Source organism: Hypomesus nipponensis, chromosome 11 (genome assembly GCF_054491055.1).
Source record: "Hypomesus nipponensis isolate SF chromosome 11, ASM5449105v1, whole genome shotgun sequence".
Classification (NCBI taxonomy): domain Eukaryota; kingdom Metazoa; phylum Chordata; class Actinopteri; order Osmeriformes; family Osmeridae; genus Hypomesus; species Hypomesus nipponensis.
This window is the reverse complement of record NC_140371.1, coordinates 7,364,178-7,391,048: the sequence shown is the minus strand read 5'-3', so window position 1 is coordinate 7,391,048 and position 26,871 is coordinate 7,364,178. Positions and strand designations below refer to the sequence as shown.

General features: G+C 40.1%; 1 protein-coding gene across 4 annotated transcripts in view; it reads right to left on the bottom strand.

The window, feature by feature from the left end:
- The window catches only part of rps6ka2 (ribosomal protein S6 kinase, polypeptide 2), a 254,687-nt gene that overhangs the window by 15,401 nt on the left and 212,415 nt on the right, over positions 1-26,871 (bottom strand). For all 4 annotated transcript variants that reach the window (XR_014724671.1, XM_084667191.1, XM_084667190.1 and 1 more), the window contains 10 exons: positions 23,815-23,895; positions 23,655-23,734; positions 21,548-21,654; positions 21,302-21,339; positions 21,064-21,206; positions 20,321-20,391; positions 20,141-20,229; positions 17,038-17,102; positions 16,415-16,517; positions 15,934-16,064 (listed from right to left, as the gene is read on the bottom strand). Coding sequence is in view for 3 of the 4 variants with exons in the window: in XM_084667191.1 (XP_084523317.1) it covers positions 15,934-16,064; positions 16,415-16,517; positions 17,038-17,102; positions 20,141-20,229; positions 20,321-20,391; positions 21,064-21,206; positions 21,302-21,339; positions 21,548-21,654; positions 23,655-23,734; positions 23,815-23,895 (908 nt within the window). In the remaining variant the exon portion in view is untranslated. The remainder of the gene's footprint in view (positions 1-15,933; positions 16,065-16,414; positions 16,518-17,037; positions 17,103-20,140; positions 20,230-20,320; positions 20,392-21,063; positions 21,207-21,301; positions 21,340-21,547; positions 21,655-23,654; positions 23,735-23,814; positions 23,896-26,871) is intronic.

Genomic DNA, 26,871 nt, shown 5'->3' with positions numbered 1-26,871 from the left:
AATTGCTGCCACGTAGTGAAATCCATTGCATTCCTTCAAGACTCACACTACACAACAGAACACGCATTAGTTTTATCGATGCACAAATAATAATCATCGACGAAATTCTTAATGATCGATAATCGATCGTCGATTAATTATGCCCATCCCTAGCATCCAGTAATCAAAGGTGTTTACATATTGCTTTGTCTTGCAAAGACGTCACATTTGGTCTACTGCAGCCATTGGGTAAACCAGTGATGGTCCAATTACAATTTGTATGTGTATACAAGTTGGGTTTATATATGGCAAAGCTATACCGATCACTTTCAGTTTTTTTTACTATAGGAGCTCCGGTGCATTAGGCGCAAGAGCATGTGAGGGGAGCGGAGTGAGCGCTGAGCGGGCAGATTTTGGACAGAGCGCAGAGAGGGATTTTTTTAAAGGTCCCGCTCCAATTTCGTCCCGCTCCAATTTCGCTGCAGGAATGCGCACGCCACGAGTCTGAAGCATGCCCAAGCCCGACCCAGAATCCATCTGTGTCATGCAGTCATCAACACTGTTGTCAGTCAAAGAAAACGCCTCAATAATGGAGTTCACAAAGTACTTCAAAAAGAAACAGATAAGTCATACAGGTGTACGATTAATATTATTTATTTATTTCTCATTTATTTCAGGGACAATGCACACTGATCAACAGCAAAAACTGTAAGTGCGCCAGAGTTAGCCAGAGAGGCTATTTTTCATCTGCTGTCCCCAGCCAGATGTTTAAAGGCAGCCTGAAATTACAAAATATCAAATAACATACTAAGGTTAAAATAAGTCAATATACATACAGTAACGTAGACACACCCAGTTCACATATAAGCAACAGAAAAGTGTACCTACAGTACAAGCGCATGAGGCACATGACATGCATCAACACGGCAAACACACATATAAGCAGACAGTACATCAATGCTTGTATACCTGATTGGCAACAAGCCATTCCTTAGCGCTATGTTTGACTGTTTTGTATGTGTCTTTTGTGCGCATGTGTGATGGCTGAGCATTCCAAGTGTGTGCTGAATTTACAGAAAATGCTGATTTGCTAAAAGAGCTAGACCTATGTGAAATAATACAATCACCTCTTGAAGCAGATCTAGTGTGTCTGCCAGTCTGAGTGCGCTGTTTAATAAAATCACTAAGCGGAGGTGGAGCAATATCATTTAACATTTTAAAAACCAAACACACATCAGTGAATTTAACAAGGTTCTCCCAACTCAAGATATTGTGTTTGATGAGGATACTGCAGTGATGGTGACTTTTTAAAAATTTTAAGTGTTTTTAAAGCTTGTTTATGGAGAATATGGATAGATTTTAACATTGTGCTGCTGGTTGAACAGTAGGTCAGATGGGGGATAATCATTGCATTAAAATACAGTTTTAATGCTGTAAAATACAGCTTGCATGGTTTGACCATTTCTTGTATATCTAAAATTCATGAGGTTAAATTTTAAGACATTGGTCATGTTTTACCTGTTTTTTAAAAGGAGAGATTAGAGTCAATAAAGATTCCTAAATATTTAAAATCGGATACTACCTGTAGCCTTTTGCCAGCAACATAAACATCTGGTTCTGGTGACACCTTGCAAGCCCTTTTTTTAAGAACATACAAACAGTTTTCTTAACATTCAGATGAAGGCATGAATCTGCAAGCCATTTAGATACATTGGTCCTTGTGGATGTGAGCTTAAGCACAGCTTGTTCTTTGTTTTTTGGATGCATATAAATCCCTGTCATCAGCGTACATTTGAATATCACATCCATTGCAGACACCAGGCAAATCATTCATGTACAAGCTGAACAACAAAGGTCCTAAAACAGAACCTTGGGGGACTCCCACTTTGAATCCCAGAGTAGATGATGAGACATTACCCACTCTGACACACTGGATTCTTCCCTCAAGATACGATTTCAAGAAGGTAAGAGATTCTTGGCAAAAGTTAAAATTTGACAGCTTATTAATCAGGACATTTTGATTGACCATATCAAAAGCCTTCTTGAGGTCAAGTAAAACAGCTGCTACTACACCCCCTTTATCCATTTTAAGCTTCACATTCTCTAAGAAAAAGCAGTTGGCTGTTTCAGTCGAATGATCTCTGTAACCAAACTGCATAGGATGTAGCTGATATGGAGAACTGCTGAGGTGTTTTATAAGTTGCTCTGCAACACATTTCTCAGCAACTTTGGAAACAGCAGGGAGAATACTGATTGGCCGATAGTTAGAGACATCGGTTGAATCTCCTGACATAAAAATGGGTATTATTATGGCTGATTTTCATCCTTTTGGAAACACACACTGCCTGAGAGATTTGTTGACAATGCCTGTTATAGGGTGAGCGAGTGTGTCTATGTGTTTCTTCAGAAAGATATGATCAATTCCATAAACATCTTTTGTCCTCGAGTTCTAAAGTGAGGCCAGAACTCTACTCAATACTGGAGAATTGAGTTAACTCTAGCACTGAGTTGATAAAGTATGAATTGAAAGCAAATTACAAATATAAAGCAAATGTAAAACGATAACGAATTACAGCTTCATCTTGTGTAAGGCACCCGTTCACATTCATCACATACATCCCATATTAATTTAGAATCACCCCCTGCTTCTTCAATGATCTTGATAAAAAAAAAAAAAAGCTTTTGCCTTTGTCTAAGTTCTTTTGTTACCTGGTTTGTCAACATTATGAATTTCTGCCTATCATTTCCTAATTTAGAGTTGATTGACAGTTTCAATGCATAGTCCCCTTTTTCTTGAAATTCCAAATGTCAATATTTAGCCATGGAAGTGTGTTCTTTTCATTTTGTTTTACCTTGGCTTTTTTAAGGAAACTATTAATTGTGGTTTGTATTGTGGATAAGAAGATGTTGCCGTCTTCCTCCACACTTGCACCCGTTAAACGGTTGCTCCAATCAATTCCCTTTATAGCATCTTCAAATAAATGTTGGTGTAATGATATACCAGACGGGGTTGGATCTAAGCGCAGAGCGCAGATTTAATAGAATGGTCAGACAGGCAAGGTTCGGTACACGGCAGACAGGGCAATACAGGAGATCCAAAAACGGGGTAGAAAACTAAGGTCCCTTACGGAAAGAAAATATATTTACCAATATATGATTTGAAGTACATTTTAATATATTGTTAATATATTATTTTCCACTACATTGACCAATATATTATATATGGAAATACATGGGACAATATATTGATGATAAATATATTACTAATATATTATAAACTATAATATATATTCATGTAATATATTGCAATATATTGCAGAATACAGCAATGATTGCCGTTTTCCATATATTGCAATATATGGAACATGAATATATCATATATGTGGTTATATATCCCAAAATATATGCAATTATGTATTCATAAATAACCACCATAATCTATGCCGCTTTATATGGGAAAATGTATGGGTAATTTTTGTAAAGATATAGTGTCACATGTATGCTTCATATATGGTAGAATATATTTTAAATATATGTAAAATTATATGGAAAGATATATTGTACAATGCATGTGTACATATATGAGAACATGCACATACAATGTACAGACATATATGGTGATATTTACATTTAGTCATTTAGCAGATGATCTTATCCAGTGACTTACAGTAAGTACAGGGACATACCCCGAGGCAAGTAGGGTGAATTGCCTTGCCCAAGGACACAGCTTCATTTCTGCGCTTCCGGGGATCAAACCGGCAACCTTCTGATTAATAGCCTGATTCCCTAACTGCTCAGCCATCTACAAGGTATTCTAATAAGGTTGTCAACGACAGTATTTCAAATGGAATCCCGAATCAAACAGTACCACCTGCTAAGTGAAAATTTGCCCCCAAAAACGTAAATACCATAAGATTGACATTTATTTATATATGCCTGAATTAGAGCTGTTTGAGCTTGGACCAAATGTGACTATGATTGCCATAGGAGAAACGTTTTATTTTGTTATTCAGTAACTGAACACTGCAAAGTCTGGATCTTGGAATGGCTCAATTGGATGAGAGGTTGTGCTGGTAATTGAAGGGTTCGAGGTTCAACTCCAGGCAATGGCGTTTTTTTTACAAAACATTTTCTAGTTTTCTGGGTAATCCCGGTGTAACTATCTATTATGTCAATTTTACAATATTTTGCCATTTTGAAGGAGGAATTTGCCATTGCTGCTTGCAGCTATATTTTTTTTACATATAATTCAAATATATTCTACCATATATTAAACATACATGTGACACTATATATTTACATTTATTACAATTACATTTTCCCATATAAATCGGAATACCACCTTGCCACCAATCGGTGGTATTTATAGATATAAAATTGCATATATTTTGGGATATATAAACACATATTATATATTCATGTTGAATATGTTGCAATATATGGAAAACGGCAATCATTGCTGTATTCTGCAATATATGGCAATATATTACATGAATATATATTATAGTATATAATATATTAGTAATATATTTATCATCAATACATTATCCCATGTATTTCCGTACAATATAATTATTAAATCCCATATATGGACATATATTGCCTAATATATCACATCATATTTTCCAATATACTGCAATATATTTTCCTTCCGTAAGGGGTCAGCAACAGTAGAAGATTACTCAACAAGGCTCGGACTGAACTGCAAAACAAGATCAAGACTTTGCACTGGACAAACCAAAAACAGACACTTAAATACTAAAACCAAACAAGACACAGGTGTAGCCGATTGTCCTAATACTCTGGGGATGCTGAGCGTGGCAGCCAATTAACTGCAGAAGGCTCTGGCGTTACAGTTGGACACCTTTTGGTATTCTCAATTGATAAGCTTTTCTGGTAGAACAGATTTTAAAGCGTTTCTTTGTAAGTTTTCTTGTTAAAAGAATTATTAAATTATGGTCAGAAATACCAGTTACCATATTGTGTGTTTTGATTATTCTTTCTGGTTTATTGCTAAAAATCTAATCGATCTAGGACTGAGAAGAGCGGATTATACTTGTGGGTTTGTTCACCTCCCAATTTACATTAAAATCACCCACTAAAATAACCTCTTTGTCAAAGTCACATTCCTTTAACATGGAATTAAGCTGATCATAGAATTCACATTTGGACGATGGTGGTCTGTAGAGACAGATAAGAGTCAGAGACATTTGTGATGATAGTGACACTTTCAAACCAATACATTCAAATTTAATTTCACTTGACCACTCAATCTGGCTACAATTAAGGTGTTCTTTAATGTAAAACAATACTCCTCCTCCTTTACCACTAAGGTACCGATTTCCGGTGCGCCTAGAGATGGCTGCGCCGACGAGAGCTCCGCAAAAACCAAGCTTTTTGTTTGTCATTTTAAAGTTCGTTACTTGTTTTGTCAATGTTATATTGTTGTTTATTCAGTACGACCGGCAGACATTTCTGGACATTAAGTTGTCACTAGGCAAGGACTATTTTACGAACTTTAATTCTACTTTTCGGAGTGCGAGCTCGGACTGCAGCTGGCCCTTTGTTGTTCCGCCGCTCTGTTTACCTGCGAGACGGAGGAAGAAGAAACAAGGCCGGCGTGCGGGAGTTCTTGTTCGAACTCGGAAACGATGCTTCAAACCTGCTTTTCCAACCATCTTACTTGCTAACGTTCAGTCCATCGACAACAAAATGGATGAACTTAACGCTCATGTCAAATTCCAATGGGACATCAGGAACTGCTGTGTACTGGCGTTTGTCAAGACCTGGCTGTCTCCGGAGATCTTCGACACAGCGGTTACACCGTTGGGATTCACCATATACCGCCTGGGTTGATGCCGCGGTCCGGGCCAAGCTGAGAGCCCGCACTGTCGCCTTTAACTCTGGGGACCCTGATGAGTACAGGAAGACCAGATACGACCTTCTGAAGGCCATCAAAGCAGCAAAAAGGGCTTACAGGACCAAGGTGGTTCCAGCAACCATGGCTCTGACCCCAGGCGCATGTAGAGTGGACTTAAAGCCATTACTGACTACAAAGGGAGAGGCTACAATGAGACCCAGTCGTCTGTCCTACTACCAGACGGGCTGAATTCCTTCTACGCTCGCTTTGAGAGGGACAGTGACCCCCCTGCAGTGGAGCTACCTGAAGGCCAAGCCAGTGGTGTGCCTACACTAACTGTAGCCGAGGTGAGGCTGTGCTTTAAGAAGATCAACCCTCGCAAGGCACCTGGCCCAGACGGCATTTCAGGTAGGGCCCTCACGGGCTGCGCTGACCAGCTGGCAGGGGTCTTCAGTGACATCTTCAATCTCTCCCTTAACCTGTCTGTACTCCCCACCTGCTTCAAGAGGACCACCATTATCCCTGTGCCCAAGAACACCAAGGTCACATGTCTGAATGACCATCGCCAGATAGCACTGACCTCTGTCATCTTGAAGTGCTTTGAGCAGCTAGTCAAATCATTCATCTGCTCCTCGCTGCCCCCCACCCTGGACCCTATGCAGTTTGCATACCGGTCCAACAAGTCTACAGACAATGCCATCGCTCTGACTATGCACACCGTTCTCTCCCACCTGGACAAGGGGAATACATATGTGAGGATGCTGTTCATTGACTACAGCTCAGCATTCAACACCATCATCCCCTCCAGACTGGTCTCCAAGCTTGTGGACCTGGGACTAAGCACCTCCCTCTGCGAGTGGATCTTCCACTTCCTGACGGGAAGGCCACAGTTGGTGAGAATCGGTGACCACACCTCATCTGTACTGATCACCAACACAGGTACCCCCCCAGTGCTGTGTCCTCAGCCCTCTCCTGTTCTGCTTGTTCACTCACGACTGTGCGGCAAACACAGCTCCAACCTCCTTGTTAAGTTTGTTGACGACACAACCATCGTGGGCCTCATCTCTGACAGTGACGAGTCAGCCTACAGAGAGGTTGACACACTGACATCATGGTGTCAGGACAATAACCTCTCTCTCAACATCAGCAAGACCAAGGAGATGATTGTGCACTATAGGAGGCGGCAGGAGGAGGACCATGCACCCCTACTCATCAATAGATCTGAAGTGGAGAAGGTCAGCTGCTTCGAGTTCCTCGGGGTGAACATCAGCAACGACCTCACCTGGTCTGTTCACTTGGAAAATATAATTTGATACATTAGGAAATATATGTCCATATATGGGATTTTATATTTATATTGTTCGGAAATACATAGGATAATATATTGATGAAAAATATCTTACTAATATATTATCAACTATAATTTATATTCATGTAATATAATGCAAAATACACCAATGATTTCCGTTTTCCATATATTGCAACAAATTCAACATGAATATATAATATATGTGTTTATATATCCCAAAATATATGCAATTTTATGTCTATAAATACCACCATAATGTATTCCGATTTATCTGGGAAAATGTATTGGTAATATATGTAAAGATATAGTGTCACATTTATGTTTTAATATATGGTAGAATATATTTGAATTATATGTAGAAAATATAGTTGCAAGCAGCAATGGCAAATTCCTCCTTCAAAATGGCAAAATATTGTAAAATTGACATAATAGATAGTTACACCGGGATTACCCTGAAAACTAGAAACTGTTTTGTCAACAAAAAAAATGCCTATGTCTGGAGTTGAACCTCGAACCCTTCAATTACCAGCACAACCTCTCATCCAATTGAGCCATTCCAAGATCCAGACTTTGCAGTGTTCAGTTACTGAATAACAAAATAAAACGTTTCTCCTATGGCAATCATAGTCACATTTGGTCCAAGCTCAAACAGCTTGAACCTGGAACCCTTCGTTTAACAGCACAACCTCTAATCCAATTGAGCCATTCCAAGATTTAGCCTTTCCAGTTTCGCCTATGGCAATCATAGTCACATTTGGTCCAAGCTCAGACAGTTCTAATTCTAATTTCACATATTAAGGTGAAACTTTGCAGGGTACTTTAGGGGGGGAAGTCAACTTAAAGCCTATTCCTGATGGGGGAATCCTAATTATATGGAAAGATATACATGAAATAAATGTACAGATAGGTTTTCAATATATTGTGGAATATATTTTAAATATAGGTAAAATTATATGGAAAAATATTGAAATATATACTGACAAAGATCGCTTCCAGCAAACTTCTTTTGAATTAGCCATTTTCCCCTAAATAAATATCAATCTTATGATATTTACGTTTTTGGGGGCACATTTTCAGTTAGCAGGTGGTACTGTTTGAATCGGGATTCCAATACCTTCTAGATGGCTGAGCGGTTAGGGAATCAGGCTATTAATCAGAACGTTGCCGGTTCGATTCCCGGAAGCGCAATAATGAAGCTGTGTCCTTGGGCAAGGCAATTCACCTTACTTGCCTCAGGGTATGTCCCTGTAACTTACTGTAAGTCACTCTGGATAAGATCGACTGTTAAATGACTAAATGTAAATATCACCATATGTCTGTACATTGTATGGGCATGTTCTCATATATGTACACATGCATTGTACAATATATCTTTCCATATAATTTTACATATATTTAGAATATATTCTACCATATATGAAGCATACATGTGACACTATATCTTTACATATATTACCCATACATTTTCCCATATAAAGCGTCATACATTATGGTGGTTATTTATGAATACATAATTTTGGGATATATAACCACATATATTATATATTCATGTTCCATATATTGCAATATATGGAAAGCGGCACTCATTGCTGTATTCTGCAATATATTGCGATATAAACTAGGCCTAATATGGTTTGTTTAATTTAATTAGTGCTATTAATTTGTATTATCAATTAATTTGTATTTTATAGTGAGAGAGGAGCAGCATCAGCAACAAGAGAAAAGGGTTGAGGAATTCAAAGCTTTTTTTTCAACCATAACAAGGGAAAGAAAAAGAGAGCTGGATTTATTATTTAATGAAATGATTTACATGCAACACTTCGCCAATACGGCTCAACCGGGCTACACCCCCCCCCCCCCCCCCCCCCCCAACACTGTCCGGGACACGCTCATGCCACATGCCTTGGAAGAAATGGAAGCCAAACTGCAAGACCTACTGCAAAATGGTGATGGGTTGATTCTGTCAGCGGATATTTGGACCAGTAGAAGAGGGCACAGCTTCCTTGGCATCAATGGGATGTTCCGAGGGCATATGGTTTTGTTGGACTTTGAGCTTATACAGGGGCACCATAACGCAGATTGTATTTACTAAAAGTATGAAAGTGTACTGAAATATTGGAACATGCAACGACGTGTGATTCGGGTCGTCACTGACAGTGCCAGTAACATGATCAAGGCGTTTAACCTCCTCCCTGGCACTGAAGAGGAGGCCGAAGAGGAGTGACCGCGGATGCCAACAGCAGCGCTGAAGAGGAGGATGAGCATCCTCGCAAATCCAAGTGGAAGAGATAACCACCAATGTAGAAACCATAATAAATCAGTACTTTACTGTGTCAAATTTACATCTGAGATGCCCAATTCACATGTTTCAGCTGGTGATCAAAGACGCCGTTAATGAGCACAACAACATTAATAGGCGGTCAGTGAAAGTCGGGCACCTGGTGAAAAGGGTACGCAAGAGCACCTTGTACTTCGAGGAAATCGTCCGATTAGGTGTCCGGCTGACAACTGCTTGCCCCACTCGATGGAGCAGCCAGCTGCGGATGACTCAGTCGGTCATCCGGTTGCTCAAAAAGGAGCCGTTATGTCAAAACAAACTCAAGTCTAATGTTGCTAACATCACCCTGAATCAAGTACGGCAGCTGACACACCTTGTCAGTGTGCTGACACCGCTAGCAGACCTCACAGACAAAATGCAGAAGGAGCTGGGGAACCTGGGGAACCTTAGGATGATTCTCCCTGCTGTCATGGAAATCAAATCTCTGCTCTGCGATGGCACTCATGCTGCACTTCTAATGGACATCGCTGCTTTTGCAGAAACGGCAAACAATGTGTCAATTCGCTACGGAATATGCTTTACTGATAAACATCTCATTTTCACATCAGTGTTAGATCCCCGTTTTAAAGAGAGAATGGAAAATTTGAGATGAGTCAGTATGCAACAAACTCAGGGAAAGTGTGCCAAAGCCTGCCAAAGTAAATTCCTTGTTTGTGAAAACACTCAAGGCGAAAAAAATCCCTTCTGATTCTGAAATCCACAAACTCCACATCAAAGAAACTGAGGAAATTAACGATCCCTGCCAAACACCCGAGACTGACACCCTACCAGCTGCCGACCTGAATCCCAAGCTTGAAACAAAAAGAGCTTGCCTGTTTGGGTCATACTTCAGCGAGCTGAAACGTGTAACCGGAGGTTAAGGTGAAGGTTACCAAAGGTGAAGTCGAAAAGTACCTCTCATCCCCGAGACAGAACCCGGGCGCCGATGTTATTCGATTTAGGAAAGAACTCGACGGGTCCTATTTTAATGATCTGAAACGCAAGTATCAAAATGTGAAATGCAAGTAACTTTGTGGGCGGGACTCCGGCGCTGTTGCTATTATACCGGCTGGATAAATGACTAAAATGGGTTGGTCGGAAGTAGCTACATTACTCATAGGTGTGGTTTGGGCGGAACGTGCAATAAACCAATCAGAGCGTCATCTCACATTCCCTTTAAGAGCAGGCGCGCTTGTTCCATGGCGGATTGCTATTATAACAGCGGATTTGCCACGCGCACACCAGGAGCGGTTCACAGCCGAGGAGACCGACGTTCTCGTCAGGGCCGTAAAAGATAGAGAAGTGACATTGTATTGGAAAGGCAGAGCAGTTCTCATTGCAGTAAGTTGCCCGCTCATGCTGCTCATTCAAATTCTTATTCATATTTTTATTTATGTTTCATGTTATATTTTTTTTATAGTTTAGTTCTTAGAATTAGTTTAACTTACTTAATTTAAGACCTGTAAATGTTTACTGTTTGCACCTTCCTGCCACAATAAATTCTGTGTTTGTGTAACATACATGGCGAATAACCAACCTTTAATTCATAGCCCAACTGACTACTCTGACGACTATTCTGACTACTGGGATGGAAGAAGAAACCCACCCAAATTAGCTTCGGTTAAACAGACGTGGGTTGAAATTGCCACAAGTGTTACAAATCAAGTTCACATACATAGAGATTTCTTATGAAAATCGTTTTAATCATTGACATGAAAGAAATGTAACACAGCCATACAATAAATCAAAACAAAGTAACATAGCTTCGCAGGAAGAAGACCCCTGCCTCGCCAGCAGTGCGCACGGGCCAAGCATGCGCCCTTAAAATAGTATCTGAATAACACACCATTGACTTTACACCATGTTTTTCTTGGTCTGTGGCGGAATAGTTTTCTGAAACTGCAAAATAGCACCAGGGAACGTTTGCCGACATGTGTCTGTGAAGGGAAAAGTCCACTGTGCGTCGAGTGCAAAATAGGAATGATACTTGCGTCGGTGTACAAAGTCAATTGCGCTGGGTGCAAGATAGGGCCCCACGTCTTCCCCACCTGGCTAAAGTAGCTCGCATTGTGTTCAGCATCCTGAGCATCAGCAGGTCTGCGAGGGCAGAGAGAGTTTGTTCCGCTGCCGGCCTGCTGTCAAGAAACCACCGCACGAGTCTGAAGCCTCAGACTTTGGCCAAACTTGTGTTCTTGAAAGTGAACTCAAAAGAATGTTTGATAGGCTAAGGAAAGCAATACATTTTTATTTTGTTTTAAAGGTTGACAATTAATGTAGGCCAATTAAATTTTTTATGCACGTGCACTGTTCGTCAGCCAGACCCTCCAGGAATTTGCGATGTTGCGATCGCACCAATTCACGCAAATTCAACAATTCCCCGCGAATTCAGCGCGATGTTCCAGTTTTAACCAATCACCGCAATTTTCCAGCAACTTTGACCAATCATCGTCGTCTCCCACAACTCTCTCCACTAGGGGTTAAATCCAGTGTTGCGCCTGAATGTGTTCATTGAACGAAAGTTCATTAACTCATTCATAATTTTGATGAACGTGAACGGAACGTACTACATTATTGCCTGATGAACGGTACTGTGAACACGTTCATTCTGGTGTCTGTGAACTCTTTCACTCTTTATAATTTTGTTCAATAAGGTGCCAGATTTCTAGAGACTTCCAGGCGAAAAACACACCTCTGACAGTATAGATAGAGATAGAGATTAAAATATTTTTTGTAAAAAAAAGGGAGATTCCTCGCTTCAATGCAAATGTAAATCTTGGTTGGATAAGGATAAAAAAATGAATATGATGAAAATTAGCATGTTGGTAAGGTAATTTGTTCTCAGAATGTTTGTTAATTACTTATTTTTCAACCAATAACTCAATTAAAATTACAAAGAGGAAAATTCGCAACTTTTTATTGCAACTTTTACTTGCTCCTGCAATTTCATCGCAACAAAAACCTAAAAAACACAATCACATCACAACTTTTTGGAAAAACTCCAGCAAAATCTGGAATTCTGGCCCGCAACTATCACAAAAAAGGCCCACGAAATCCTGGGGGGACTGGTTAGCCTATAGGCCTAAAGATTTTGGGCTAATACTTAAATTACTTTAAAAACTTTGATGTGTAGCCTCACTAGCCAGCCAAGTAGGCCCATTGATTTAATTTTACAGAACTTTTTGTGTTGTATTCCTTTTTACGCAGGCCTAATTTGTAATTTGAAATAAATAATTTCAATTTGAAAAATTTTCATTGCTAAAGTTCTTTGGGCTGTGGTTTAAGCTAAAAGTTAAATACATGCAGATTTGTTTCTTTTTTTGGAACGAGCGCTAGGGCGATTTGAGTGGAGCGGGATGCAATCTGCGTTGAGCGCTGAGCGATAATGAGCGGAGCGGGTTTGAGCGGGGGGGGTTAACAACTCTGTGAGCGAGGAGCGGAGATTCTCACCGCTCCACTCCGCTTACATGCTCTGATTAATTGTGATTACCTTCATTAAAGGGGCAATTGACTGTTTTTTTGGGGTATTTCACACTGTTCCTTAAGGTCTCCGAATAGAGTATGTAACATTGGTTGGGTTGAAAATGGCCCGGGTGCTGTTCTATGTTCCCTGACAGATTCTCTGAAATGTTCCCGGGAAAAAACACTAGCTTTTCTCCTTTTATGGTATACTCATTAATATTTAGATAAGCTGCTCGCTGATTGGGTGGTTTTCAACGAGTGAAGCTGGGGAGCAAAAACGCAACATGGCCAACAGCAGCACTCGCTGAAACATCGAAGTTGGAGACTTGAAATAAAAACGTGCAAATAAATCTATTGTGTCTACACAACACGGTTTTCAACAGTTTGACTATATATCATTTGAAATGATAACATTACTTGTTTCCACTTCTGTTGTTGAAGCAAACTGGATTGGCTTAGGTGGGTAGAACTTTAGGCTACAGCTTAGCAACCAAACCATATTGTGATTCTACTCGGCTTCAGTTAGCTAGCTAGGTCTAGATATCTTGCTCAAAAATAACATGACAAAGATCTGGACAAACAAGCATCGTGAATTGTAGATTAACATTACACAGGATATTTATTTGAATGAAACACAGTCAGGAACATGAATCAACATTAGCCCTATTGGCAATAAACTAGGCTAAATTATCACACATTCTACCTATGCTCTTGCGTTAGCAGGCTAAACTTGTTTACATGCCTACAGTCTAGGTGTTACTACTAGTAACAGTTACTAGCAATGCTAACGTATCCTGTATCTAGCACCTGCCTTTTTCCAGTTCTTTTAAATAGATTATCTAGACAGCGTTAGCAATAAGCCAGACTGCTGTTCGTTTTCTGGCTATTTTTCGGAAGCTTCCCTTCTAATGCCGATTACAGCTAGTCTAGCTAGAGTCATTTGATTTGTGTAGAAAACATATTTAGCATTCTACCTGGTATGCTATATACAGGTAACGTTAGCATTGCTAATAACTGTTAGCACAACATCATACTGTCCTTATAGCTTGTAGTTGCAATGAGCATACGGTCGGAACAGCATCTCTTTCCAGGTTCAGCTTCCTAGCAAATCCTGCTCGAAATTGTCCAAGGTTGTCAAAACTGTCTTGGGTGAAATGTTCAGAGCAAATGAATGATTGAGTGTCGAACTTCGCCGGGATCTTATCATAGACAACAGCAGCCATGCCTGTTGAATGTTTGGCTCCTTTGGAAGACTGTGAGTGTTAGCCTTCCCTGTACAGCCTGGAACACAGCATTTACGACCGTGGTCCATTTTCAATATCCTTGTTAAAATTCAAAACGTTCTTCTTTGTAATTCCTTATAAGTAGCCTACACAGAGCAACGCGCAGCTAAACTAGTATCGGAGATAGACGCTACCTCGGGCTGGTCTGGATGTAAATTCTGGGGCGTGACAAAGATACAGACCAGAGCCAAAAGGGGCGGTCCCCGGACCTACGTAGGACCGGTGGCTTTGTTGAAAAGCTAGCGTTTTACAACCACATTTTTTCTTTTTGAGATTTGAATAGGAAAGAGGTGTCAATGGACTTTGATATTTACTGTATGTTCATTTTATCCACCGAACTGTCGTTATTCAAAAAATTGGTTTTGCAATCAATTGCCCCTTTAACGATAGGTCCAAAGATATGTTTTGTATTGATCGTTTCATTATAATTATGTATTGTTTATCTTACTATTTAGATACGAAAAACTATAATTTGCATTTAAAGCTGCTGGTTCTCCTTGTACGTATCGCTCAAACTAAGGCGGTGAAAACTTTGAGCTAGTTGACTTGATTTGGCAATTATTGTTTATAGAAATACACTTCTGAAGTAGGTGACAACTGAGTCACTTTCAGCAGGGCTTTCCATGCTCCTAAGTTGATATTGTAGCCTCTGGGGTCAGTTTACATACTGTGAGTCAATCTGCCTCCCTTTCCCTGGGTTGTAAAGTGTTAACTGATCAATAGAGAATGTTTATCAGTTGCTTGTGAAACAGACTGACTGAGTGAATTAGCCATAACCATGGCTGAGAAAGGAAAATAATCCTAAGGGTTTATAGGTTAATGGTGTGATCTTAACTGCTAAGGGGAAATCTTGTGGAATGTAAGAAACAATAGATTCTGATTTGTTTTAGAAACAATAGGTGTGTCCTTTATCCTGTAAGTCAGGATGGAGCCTTACTATTGATTAGGTTGATCATAGGGAGGACTTGTGACAGCCGTGTATACAAGGGGGGTCAGATGGCTGAGTGGTTAGGGAGTCGGGCTATTAATCCGAAGGTTGTTGGTTCACTTCCCGGCTGTGCCATATTAAGTTGTGTCCTTGGGCAAGGCACTTCACTCTACTTGCCTCGGGGAGAATGTCCTTGTACTTACTGTAAGTCGCTCTGGATAAGAGTGTCTGCTAAATGTAAATGTATACTGATAGGATCAACAGATGTTAGGACTGTCCTGCATAAAACTCAAAAGGCATGTCGACTAGCGTGTTGCCCTTTGTTAGACGGATCACAAATATCTTTGTTACCATTGGTGTTAATAAATAATTGGTGAAATCAGGAATCTCGACTTTTATCATACAGTTAGAGGTAAAAATTCCAAAACAGTTCTGGTGTCAGAAGGGGATGAGGTGCGGTAAAGGGCTTGGGCCAGATTTGAACCCAAGCCACCACTTGGGTTCAGCCTAAATAGTGTATGCATTAGTTTGGTGAGCCACTGGGGAGCCCCATGTTCTAATCCATCCTAAATCCAAAGTTATGGATGACCAGATAGACAAAGATGGTCTGCTAGGTGAGTTGAAGCCATGTCTGTTTACAGCATTTGTCTGTTTGTTGATAGTCTGGTCTGAGGGACAATGGATCTGCACATGGCTCAGTGAAGTATGAGGCAGATAACAGGATACCCTCAGATAGTTACATAACTGGAGCGGCTCAGAGCTGAAGACAGATTTAGAGCTGAGACTAGGAGGCATTACCTGTACAATGGGGTTGACAATGTTTGGTCGAAATCCGGCAATGGACTGTTCCTGTCCCAGACTGGTGGCAACAAAACTGAAACCCCTGAAGAGCTGGTGGGTGTTTGCACTGGGGGGGACTCCTGGGGAGTCTGGGGATGCAGGGGAAGAACAGACATCAGTCCTACTTTTTAGTCACACTCAAGCCATTAGGATATCTAGGACACTGAGGTTGCAGACGAGTCCTCCATCAGACAGTTGATTGGATGGCAGCCATATGTTGGAAGGCAGCAGGATTGGTATCAACCAATACACTAATCAACTGTATATCTTTTCAAATACTGCTGTGATCCAATTAACTGTCCGATGGACGGCTGTATAACACTGTATAACACTGTTGTGTTGTAATAGGTGACTGAAATACAGCATTGTGTTGACAGCTGATCAGATGAGAGAAGAGCTGGTATTGACATTATGTGTGATTGTGTCTTTGGATTCAGACCTGTGGGAGTTTGAGAAGTGAACTCAGGATCAAAGTGGAACGTGTCCTCAGGCCGTCCTACAGCTGGTTTGAATGGAGGCTTAATTTCTCTCCTGTATAGCTTCTACAGAACAAGAACAACACAGGAGGAGCTCAGAAGGGCTGTGATCATTCACTCAACTCAGGTCCAAGATTGCAGGTGCAATCATCGCTACCTTGGTTTTTATTGGCAAAACACAAGGAATAAGGGAGTAGGAAAATATCGAGTAGACAGCAAGTGTGTGTATATCAAGATTAAAAACACATCTAGGTTCAACTTAACAGTAGGTGCTATAAGTAAAAGACAAGTATCTACAGAAAATGAGAAACAGCTCTTCATTTTTAAGTTTTTCTGCCTGTTGCCGGTCTGTCTCCCTCCCTCCCTCCCACCTGCCCGCCAGCCAGCAGAGAAAGACATGGAGAGAGAAGGAGAATGTTCTCTCTATTCTAGAGAACATCCTGTTGAAATCAAATATATATTTTACACATGGCAACGTTTGCCTTTCAGGTAGGGGACAAGATAGAGGGCAGGGAGTAGAGATGGAGATTGAGTGGAGTGAGCAAAAAGGAGAGTGAGGTTTGTACCCAAGCAGGTTTGTACTTACATTCCAGTCTACAGGTGCAAAGAAATCATGTCTCTTGATCTCCTCTACCCCATCCGGTCCAGCTCCTAACACACGCACACACTGATTATTGTAGAATGTGGAAGTGAGTTTAGGGGGATGAGTGTAACCGAGTTAAGGCCAAAATAAACTACTCCATTTTCAAGGAGACGGACACAGGGAACACCCTCTCCGATGTGGAACGCCAAGTCCCTCGGAGAGGTCCACCTCCTGATTTTCCTGACTTTCTGTCCACTAGTCCGTCATTTTACGGATACCCCTTGGCTGTGATTAGTCCGCAATTGGTTCCACACACAAAGACGTCATGTGGCAGGCTTCAAAAATGTTGCTCCACCTACTTTTCTGGCAGTGAATTCTTTTCAGCACCCACAGCCTTCGGAGTACTATAAATTCAACGAATCCGTCCGACTCCGTCCGTCTGTCCGTAACAGAGTCGAAGTAGTATAATTCAGCCTTTAACCTCTCTCCTCAGTATAAATACCGCACACCCGTGCAATAGAATTGCTAGCTTTTCTGTGTTGTAGCTGGCTAAATCTGTGTTTATGAAAGGTGGTTGTAGCATGCCTGAGTCAGAAGACCCTCGTCCCGGGTTGAGCAAGTCAGGTAGGAAATAATACTGATAAGCAACGCAATGATACATCACATCAGCAGGTGATAAATCATGTATGAAGTGATTTATAGAACTATTTATATTTACCCTTCTGTCTGGCTAACCATAATCCGGTAACCCTTCCTTTTACAGTCCCTTAAGTACTGGGTATTTACCATGAAAGTAAAGGGTACGTTTTGTGTTTTATTGGGTATTACCGATTGGTACCAAGGTGGTAAATACCTAGATAATTTGAAGTATTTACCCATTAACTAAATACTAACATGCTGGTCATTATTGGATATGTTTTCTGTATTATTGGGTATGACTGATTGGTACCAGGGTGGTAAATACAGAGATAATTCAAAGTATTTATCTATTTACTAACATGCTGGTTATTACTGGGTATGTTCACTGGTCCTAATTAGGTAAAGACAGAAGACAAAACTTAGTATTTACCTGGAAACTTATAAATATTACTATTTAAATACCGCTGGTAGTAAGTTGGTAACTACGGGATGTATATATGGTAAATTATAATGTGTTCATTATAGTAGTGTCATGTTTTTCTTAGTAACATAATCCAAGTTTGTGTTTATTGCATGGAAAAGGGAATGAACAGTTTGAAAGGATATGGTAAGAGCCTGGTAACAACAGGAACACCAGGAAACAAACACGGCTTCCTTTTACAGTCCAGTTTCAGCTTACTTACTGAGTACATAGCCATGTTTTACCTGGTCTCGCCTTGGAACTTATATTACAAGTTCATACCAAGGGTATCATTGACAAAGTGGTATTCGTTTACAAAGAATATGGTAAGAGCCCAGTAACACCATGGAAACAAACACGGCTTCCTTTTACAGTCCAGTTTCAGACTACTTACTGAGTAAATAGTCCAAACATGCGCAAGAACAAACCCGGGATCCAAGTAGATTTACCATGATAGTAGAGGAAAACTCGTCCCGCGGAGGTAGGTATACCAGCCAAGTAAATGAGGCCATCATTGATAAATGTATCTGAAAAGGTATTTTACTGGAAAGTACTATCTTATATTGTCATTAGATGTGGACTGTTACCGACATAAAGGTAACTGCAGGGTAATAGTCGAGTATTTTGTTCATAATTCTGATGGAGTTTGGCCGTCTTTACCTACTTAGTAGCAGTGGTATTTACCCAACAACACATTATAATTTACCATATATCCCGTAGTTACCAACTTACTACAAGCGGTATTTAAATAGTATTATTTGAGTCTTTACCTAATTAGGACCAGTGAAAATTACCCAGTAATAACCAGCACGTTAGTAAATAGTTAATGGATAAATACTTCGAATTATCTCTGTATTTACCACCCTGGTACCAACCAGTCATACCCAATAATACAGAAAACATACCCAGTAGGGATGGGCATTCGATTAAATTGTCTTAATCGATCGTCGGGAGAATTAGCGATCGATTTTGGATTAATCATTAACATTTTTATTTTAATATTCACTATTTATAGGCTATATCAAAATGCAGTGAAAATAGAAAAAACACAACGTGTTTCCGCATTGAGATTTGTATTACAAGAAGAACAGCTATTTCTGTAACTCCTAGAAGCGGAGCCGACAGCTAGAAGCCGGTGCTCAAACACAACTGACCCTCGTTTTTTCCGGCTAATTAACAAAGCTTCATAAAAACCTTCGCCCTCAATAATACTTAAGGGTAGCATATCCATCTCAATGGACTTGCAGATCCGTTGGGTAATTTTCTCTGCTCGTTGTGCATCGCAGCTCCTCCGTGCTAACAACGAGAGCAGCTGCACCGCCAATAACCAGGGTTGGATGTACGTTCTTCAAGTGGTAGGCCTAGCTACATCTTTTGAGTCATGGAGGAGTTGTATTTATACTCAGCTTTGCAGTGTTGGAAATGAACAAAGTAATTTTTAAGTCAAAATGGTCTCACGCTACACTTTGCCGTGACCTCTTCATGTTTACTTTTGAAATACATGGAAACTCGCCGGTAACTGAGTAGGCTTGTGGCGTTTTTTTTTCCAAAGGTTTGCTTTGTTTGGTAAAATGTTTAGATCCTGCCACATAGCAAAATCCATTGCATTCCTTCAAGACTCAAACTGCGCAACGGAACATGCATTAGTTTTATCGATGAACAAATAATGTCATCAACGAAATTCTTAATGATCAATAATCGATCATCGATTAATTATGCCCATTCCTAATACCCAGTAATGACCAGCACATTAGTATTTAGTTAATGGGTAAATACTTCAAATTATCTAAGTATTTACCACCTTGGTACCAATCGGTAATACCCAAAAAAACACAAAACATACCCTTTACTTTCTTGGTAAATACCTAGTACTTACGGGACTGTAAAAGGAAGGATTACCCATAATCCTACCTGCTCAGCCCTCATGTCCTGCTGCAATACTGAAGCAAGACAGATTGATATACACAACACACACATATTCGTAACATAAACTGCCATATACTGTACCTAATCTGTTAGTAGGATTTCTTTTGAACAGTGCTCGTAATAAACTCTGTACCTCAGGGCTGAGGAACTGAGGCATGCCCAACTTTGCCCTGCAACAAAAAAACAAAGATCTTAAGCAAGTATCTTAACGGACATTTCAAACACAGAAACATAGGAACGTATAAGTGTCTTTGATCTTACTTCAGAATTAGAGCCATTGTCTCTTTACGGTCCTTCCCTTGGAAAGGTAGTGACCCTGTCAACATCTCAAACTGACATACAGGCAAACAAAAAACTGAAACAATTACAGAGCTGATATGTCCCACTTATTAAGTAAACAATGTAGATTAACCACACAAATTGCTGACTAAAGAATATTTTTTTCTTGATCTAACACTATTATTTTCTGTCGTCATTCCTCTTCATCCCTGTCTTTTTCTTTAGATTTAAATTGGAATTAATTGGAGCAGGTCTCTATATTAAAATAGTGCAATAATGTGCCAGTATGACCTGTCCTTATGTTTCCTATTATGCAACTGTTGATCTATGTGAGTGTGTATACTGTCACAGTGAAAGAAATTCACAAATTGGAACTCTTCAACACTGCATGGCTGGAGATGGGCCAAATCCTCTATAACAGCAGTAATGTACAGTGTATGAAGAGTAAATTGTGTCTATTTCATTGTAGATTCAGTTAATCAAAATCCTTAACTATAGCAAGGATGCCCTTATTATCCTGATTGGAGACATCATTCCTTTGTGTCATCCAACCATTCCCCTCTTACCACCTCTTTGCTCTCTTCTGTCCTCCATCCCCCAACTTCTTCTACTAGTGGAAATTCGAGTTTATAGACAGGTAGATTGTCTAATAAAACTAGACCTGTCCTGTCTGGTACAATTAAGAATACCACAGATAAAAAGGGAGGTGGAGAGTGGAGACACACCATTAATACACCAAATGACCACCAGTCAGCACTCTGGGTGTGTCCTCGCCTGTTGACCACCTCTGGAGCCATGTATTCAATGGTACCACAGAAAGAGTAGGTTCTTTTGTCATGCTGTATGGCCTCCTTACTCAGACCAAAATCTGCAAGGTAGAAAAACACAGAAACATGGAAAACTCAGGGAGTCACCACAATGAGCACTAATGCCCATAGGGGGGAGGGGGAAACAGATCCTCACCTGTTATTTTTATATGACCTTCCTCATCTAGAAGAATGCTGTGAACATAGAAGTTACCCAACATTTGTATATAATTCAAAGGGTTATAATACAGAATGTCAGATGGAGGAGGATTTTTTGAGTTTGTGGACTAGGTGTAGATGGCCCACAACTCCAGTTGGAAATTTGCAAAGATTACAGTTGAAAATAGGGAGATGGGGACAGGCTGGTGGTAGAAGGTGGTTAGTGTGCCTGTGTGTGCCTTACTTCTCTGGTTTGAGGTCTCTGTAGATGATTCCCAGGCTGTGAAGATGGTCCAGGGCAAGAGCCAGCTCAGCCAGGTAAAACTTAACATCCTCCTCTGTGAACATTACCTGGAAGGCGAAGAGAGACAAACAAATAGTTAGGCCTCAATAATGAATGCTGCAAAAGGACATTGTACAATGACACTGAAAAGAGACTGGCGGGAAGAGGCTAGAGGAGTGCTCATAAGGAAAAAGAAAAAGGGAGCGTAAGCAGAGAGAGTAAGTTGGCACGTAGACATAAAGTTGCTGTTCCATATGAGAGATCTCATGTGAACCCCCAACACTCATTAATTAATATTTCAGACTGTCAACGTATGTACGCAGAGTACTTCCTGGCTTTTGCGGGTGAATAGCCGAATAGATGAAAGATGGACGGATAAATGGTTGAATGGACGGCCTGAAGGACAATGGATAGAGTGAGTGGCAAGGTGGGTGGAAGTACTAAACTTATTTACTGTTACTCATGTATCACATGCTTTTTTCCAATCCCTGGTCTTTCAGAGCAACCACAGGGGTTTCAAGAGCCAGTGTTTACACTCATGATAAATAAGAGTTGTGAAGGAACTGGAAACAAGATCTGAATGCTGCACTCACCTACAGTTCATCAGCACCAATAGGCTGGTTACCTACTGCAATACAGTAACAGTTCTCGATTTATGAAACACATTTAATAAACGTTTTTAAATCAGAAAACAACAAAACAGAACATGCAGCACCTAACTAGAACTATTTAACCTAAGAATTATATGTATTCCACATTCCATGTACATAAAATAAGACTTAATAATACAAGCAGTCAAAAAAAGCTACACAATTACAGCTGACACTGCATTCACTCCATTACTGTCAATCAGGTTACATTTTAAAATTTGAATTACTGGATATATTCTCTCACAATACAGTAAGGAAAATATGTCCTTGCATGGTGCATTAAAAGGTGTACCTGTTATGCATGAATCAGGCCGAACATTTTTATTGTATCTCAGCCTCCAGCTAAGTAACCCAACATCTACAATTTGACACGGGTCAATCATGACTGTATATTCAAATCCCAAACCAACTACATTCCATCAGGTCTGTCTACTACAGCATTATATTATATATTATATAGGATACACCTCGGAAGACAATCAATCGCACTGATTTATAGAGCCAATGTATAAACAAGTATTTAATAAAGTGATACATGAAAAACGATGTTTCATGTGGGAAGTTGCATTCTGTGAAAAAATAAAAATAAAAGACCACCTAAACAGCAACGGGGATTTTTCATCACACTGATTGGGAGCCTGTCACAGCTATCTAACCTTAAGATTGCACTGTACTTCAAACATCATGTACTCACCACTGGTTGGGTTGCTTGGGATTCAAAGCTCTTAAACAGCCTAAACCTAATGGCACAAGTTCAGTCAGGAAGACCAAACACTGTAGGTTTGGGTGGTAAATAACCATTCTACCACTACATACTCTGCCCGCTATGCGTGCTCTCCCCTTTGCTCTCCCCTTTTCCTCTACATCAACGCCTGGGCTCATCAGGGTTTCAGCTGTTCGACCAGCCGCTCACTTCTATCCAATAGGCCAGTGAAAAGACTTCTCCACTAGCGTATTGCACTGCTGCATGCCATATGTTTGCTCTCCCTGCCTTAGTTCATCCATGCTACCATTGTGCGTGACTCTCACTTTGCTCACTGTTTTGGGATTTTTTTCCGTTTGCCTTGGATTATTTACTGGACCATCGACTTCTTCATGATGTCAGATTCGAACCCTGATGGGTTTAGTGGACTATAACAGGACAAATAATAGTCCCCCTTTCTGGTGCAGGTGCAGTCTGCAGTTTGGACTAGCTACAGGCAAGGAAGGGATGACTGGCTGACTCCAAGAGTTACAATAATGAAGACAGGACAGACAACAAGTTGTCTTATGAGGAACACAGTTGGTAGTCTTAACCATTTCTGAACTGAGGGTATAAACAACTGCACAGAAAGATGGCAGTTAAGAGGTGTTGATAGGGAAATTAGTCACGATTGGGTGGGTGAATCAGAATTGTGTCGTCATGGTTATGTGCTGACCTCTTTAGATAGGCGTGTGAAGAGGTCTCCTCCTCTCAGGAAGTCCAAGATTAGATACAGCTTTCCCTCCGTCTGGAATGCTGATGCACACACAGACACATGGCACAAAGCAATGTCCAAGTTTACATTGCTCACAATCTTATAATGAATTGATTCTCACCATAATGCAGTTTGACTATAAAAGGGTGGTTGACTTCTGCCAGGATGTCCCTCTCCATTTTGGAACGCAATCGATCCCGAACTGAAACACAGATGCAGTTTGACAGTCTGATGACAGTCATCAGAATCGTGCTATGATATTTTATGAAAACACTGAGAAATTGTAACATGTGGGTGTGGTAGGGTAGAAGAGGGAGAACTAGAACTAGAACAGGGCTGCGTTTCCGAAAGCGTCTTAAGCCTAAGTTGATCGTAGAATCCATCGTACAATGAATAGTTTTACGGGCCGTTCCCAAAGATATTGTAGCTAAAGTGTCTCTTGAAAATGTGTGCTCTTGATTGCTCTTGAAAGTGCATAGATTAGCCTACTCCTTACGAGCATATTATAGATATTTGGGAAACGCACGTAAGAAATATCGATAGTTTTGTTTTTTTGCTCAATCTTTGCTACGATCCATCATTATCGGGAAACGCAGCCCAGAGCTCTACTTGTCTTTCCTGCCAAAGCACCCCGTCACCCAGTGGCGGATCTAGAACATTATACATGGGGTGGCAAGAGGTCTTGGCAGGGTGGCATGGGTAAACGGTACATGGGAATCCCTATATGTGAATGGCTTTAAGAAATTTAAGACACATTTTCAGCACGGGAGTGTAATGGCCCAAACTAGCCCACCCCCCACCAGGGACCGAGCCATACGTTGAACATTCAGGGCTTAAAGTGGAACTGAACTGTGTGGAAGAAATTTAGATTTCCTGTGTGCTTACATTATTCACTAATCAAGAGAACTAGTCATTGGATACTAGTTAGTATGTTCTCATGTAAGCTTGCTATTAATAAGAGTAGATTGTGTCTATGTGTCAGGGTTAATAGATGTTTGAGATCAGGAGAAAGTACTGGCTAAATGGTCCTTGTCATGACTACAAGGAGAGCTCCAACTATGAACTCTGTAGTTTGAGTGGTCATGTGTTGGGAGCTGTTAATCTCTTTCTCTGAGACTGTTGTAACGTCATTACTGCCTGACTGTCACTATCTATGTTTACATTCTTGTGCCCTATGAAAGATGGTCCTCCGGCCTTCAGAGCGGAGAGAGACTTGATTGAGACCTAAGCCTGGTGTTGTGTTGTCATTTATTGTCAGAGGTCTGGTTTTCTCTCCCAATCTGCCGATTGATAAATACTTATTAAAATCCAGAACTCAACTGAACTTAGTCACTCCGTTTATGAAGAGATGGACAAAACACTTTCTTCATCAACTGCGATTAGACAGTGATTTTATAATAGTATATACATTAAATGACATACAATGACAAAAATATATAACATACAACTGTAGGGCTGTCCGCACTCTGTCGACTAGTCGATTTTCTGGTCGATATGCTCTTGGTCGACTAAGATTCTTTTAGTCGAGCTGCCGTATGGCAGTGTGAGATCTGATTTCCGCTTGAGTCATCATTGCTGAATTAACAAAATGTTGTACAGAAATTGTAGGTTATATTATTTAAGACAAATAAAGCAACTCAATAATAATTTAAAATAAAAGGTGTTACTATTTTCCCTTTTGTTAATCTGCGCTTTGTTTTGGTATTTTGCACACGGCACGAGCACAATTGGCTGCAGAACTACATACTCTGCAATAACCTACTTTTTCGATGTTATTAGTCAAAATGGCAAAGAAATCTGTCGTATGGCAGCATTTCATTAAAGTACATTTACATTTACAAAGTACAAGGTAACTCGAAAAACGTTGAATGCAAACTCTGCCAACGACGGTTTATTTTTCATAGTTCAGATATCCCTTACAAAACAGAAGTATATTAAAGTATACTAAAATATGGATAGAATACTTAGTCCACTATTTATATACTTTTAAGAAGTATGCTTAGAAAATAGTTCACTTTTGATAAACATGTAAGTATGCTTCGAAAATAGTTCACTTTTGATATACTTTTAAGAAGTCTGGAGTAGGATGTACGTTTTCTATTATTATACAGCAAAAACAGTCCAAATCATTTTTAAGTACATTACAAGTAATTTTTTTTTGATCCATCTCATTCTAATTATAATGTCTATGAAAATCTATTATGCATTACAATTGAATCTTTTTTGGTATTGAAGCTGTAACCTTAATTACTTCCAAAACATTCTGAAGCCCTATAATCTTATACTTTTAATTATTAATTGGAGTATTAATGGAAAAAAATGAAAAATGTACTTGCGAAAGAAGCAGACAGAAGGGTTGCATTATGCATTTGAAGGTTATACTGTCAAACTGACTGAAGAACGAAAAACAACGTGAAACTAGAGAGGTTACAATTTCTGGGGAAATTGTAGGGTGTGCTTGCTTGCTTCAGTTGCAGTTGGGTCCGTTTTCCCTTCGAGTGATGTTTTCAAGCATTTAGCCTACTCATATTGCATCATTCATTAAGAACACCCTTTGAAACAAGGAACCCCCTTTGAACCATGCCAACATTGCATTTTCATTTTCGTGTTCTGCCCGCAAAGAACTGCCCACAATTTGAAAATAAAAATGCATTCTGAGCGGCGCAGCAGAGTGACGTCAGTAGCCGCTCTTCTTCTTCAGCTCCCTGCTGACCGAGCTACCCATCTTGTTCGGTACGGGGCGGTGGCATACGCTGAACAGCTCCGCTATTACCTTTATTTTTTAACCATTTAATAAATAGCTTTCAATGGACTCGAACGGGATGTTGATGGTTTAGGCTCCACAGCCTCAAACTATGGCAACCTCATTAATGTGTAAATCTGTGACGGCAGAGTATGCAGCCAAGCTCTCTATGACTTGTTCTACTCAGTCACGGGCATCAGAATCAGATATATTATTAGATTCTACCTGCTCAGCTAATTCCAACAGTGTTTGCACAATTTGAGGAAGCGCCATAATCTGTGATTGTAAATTATGGCTACTTTATATATTTTTTTTTATTCTAAATCCCCTTACTATTAGCTAGACTTTGCTCATTTTGTATAGTTAGTCCACATATTTAAGTTTTAAGATACCTATATGTTTAATGTATGCCTTCCGCCAAAGTAAATTCCTTGT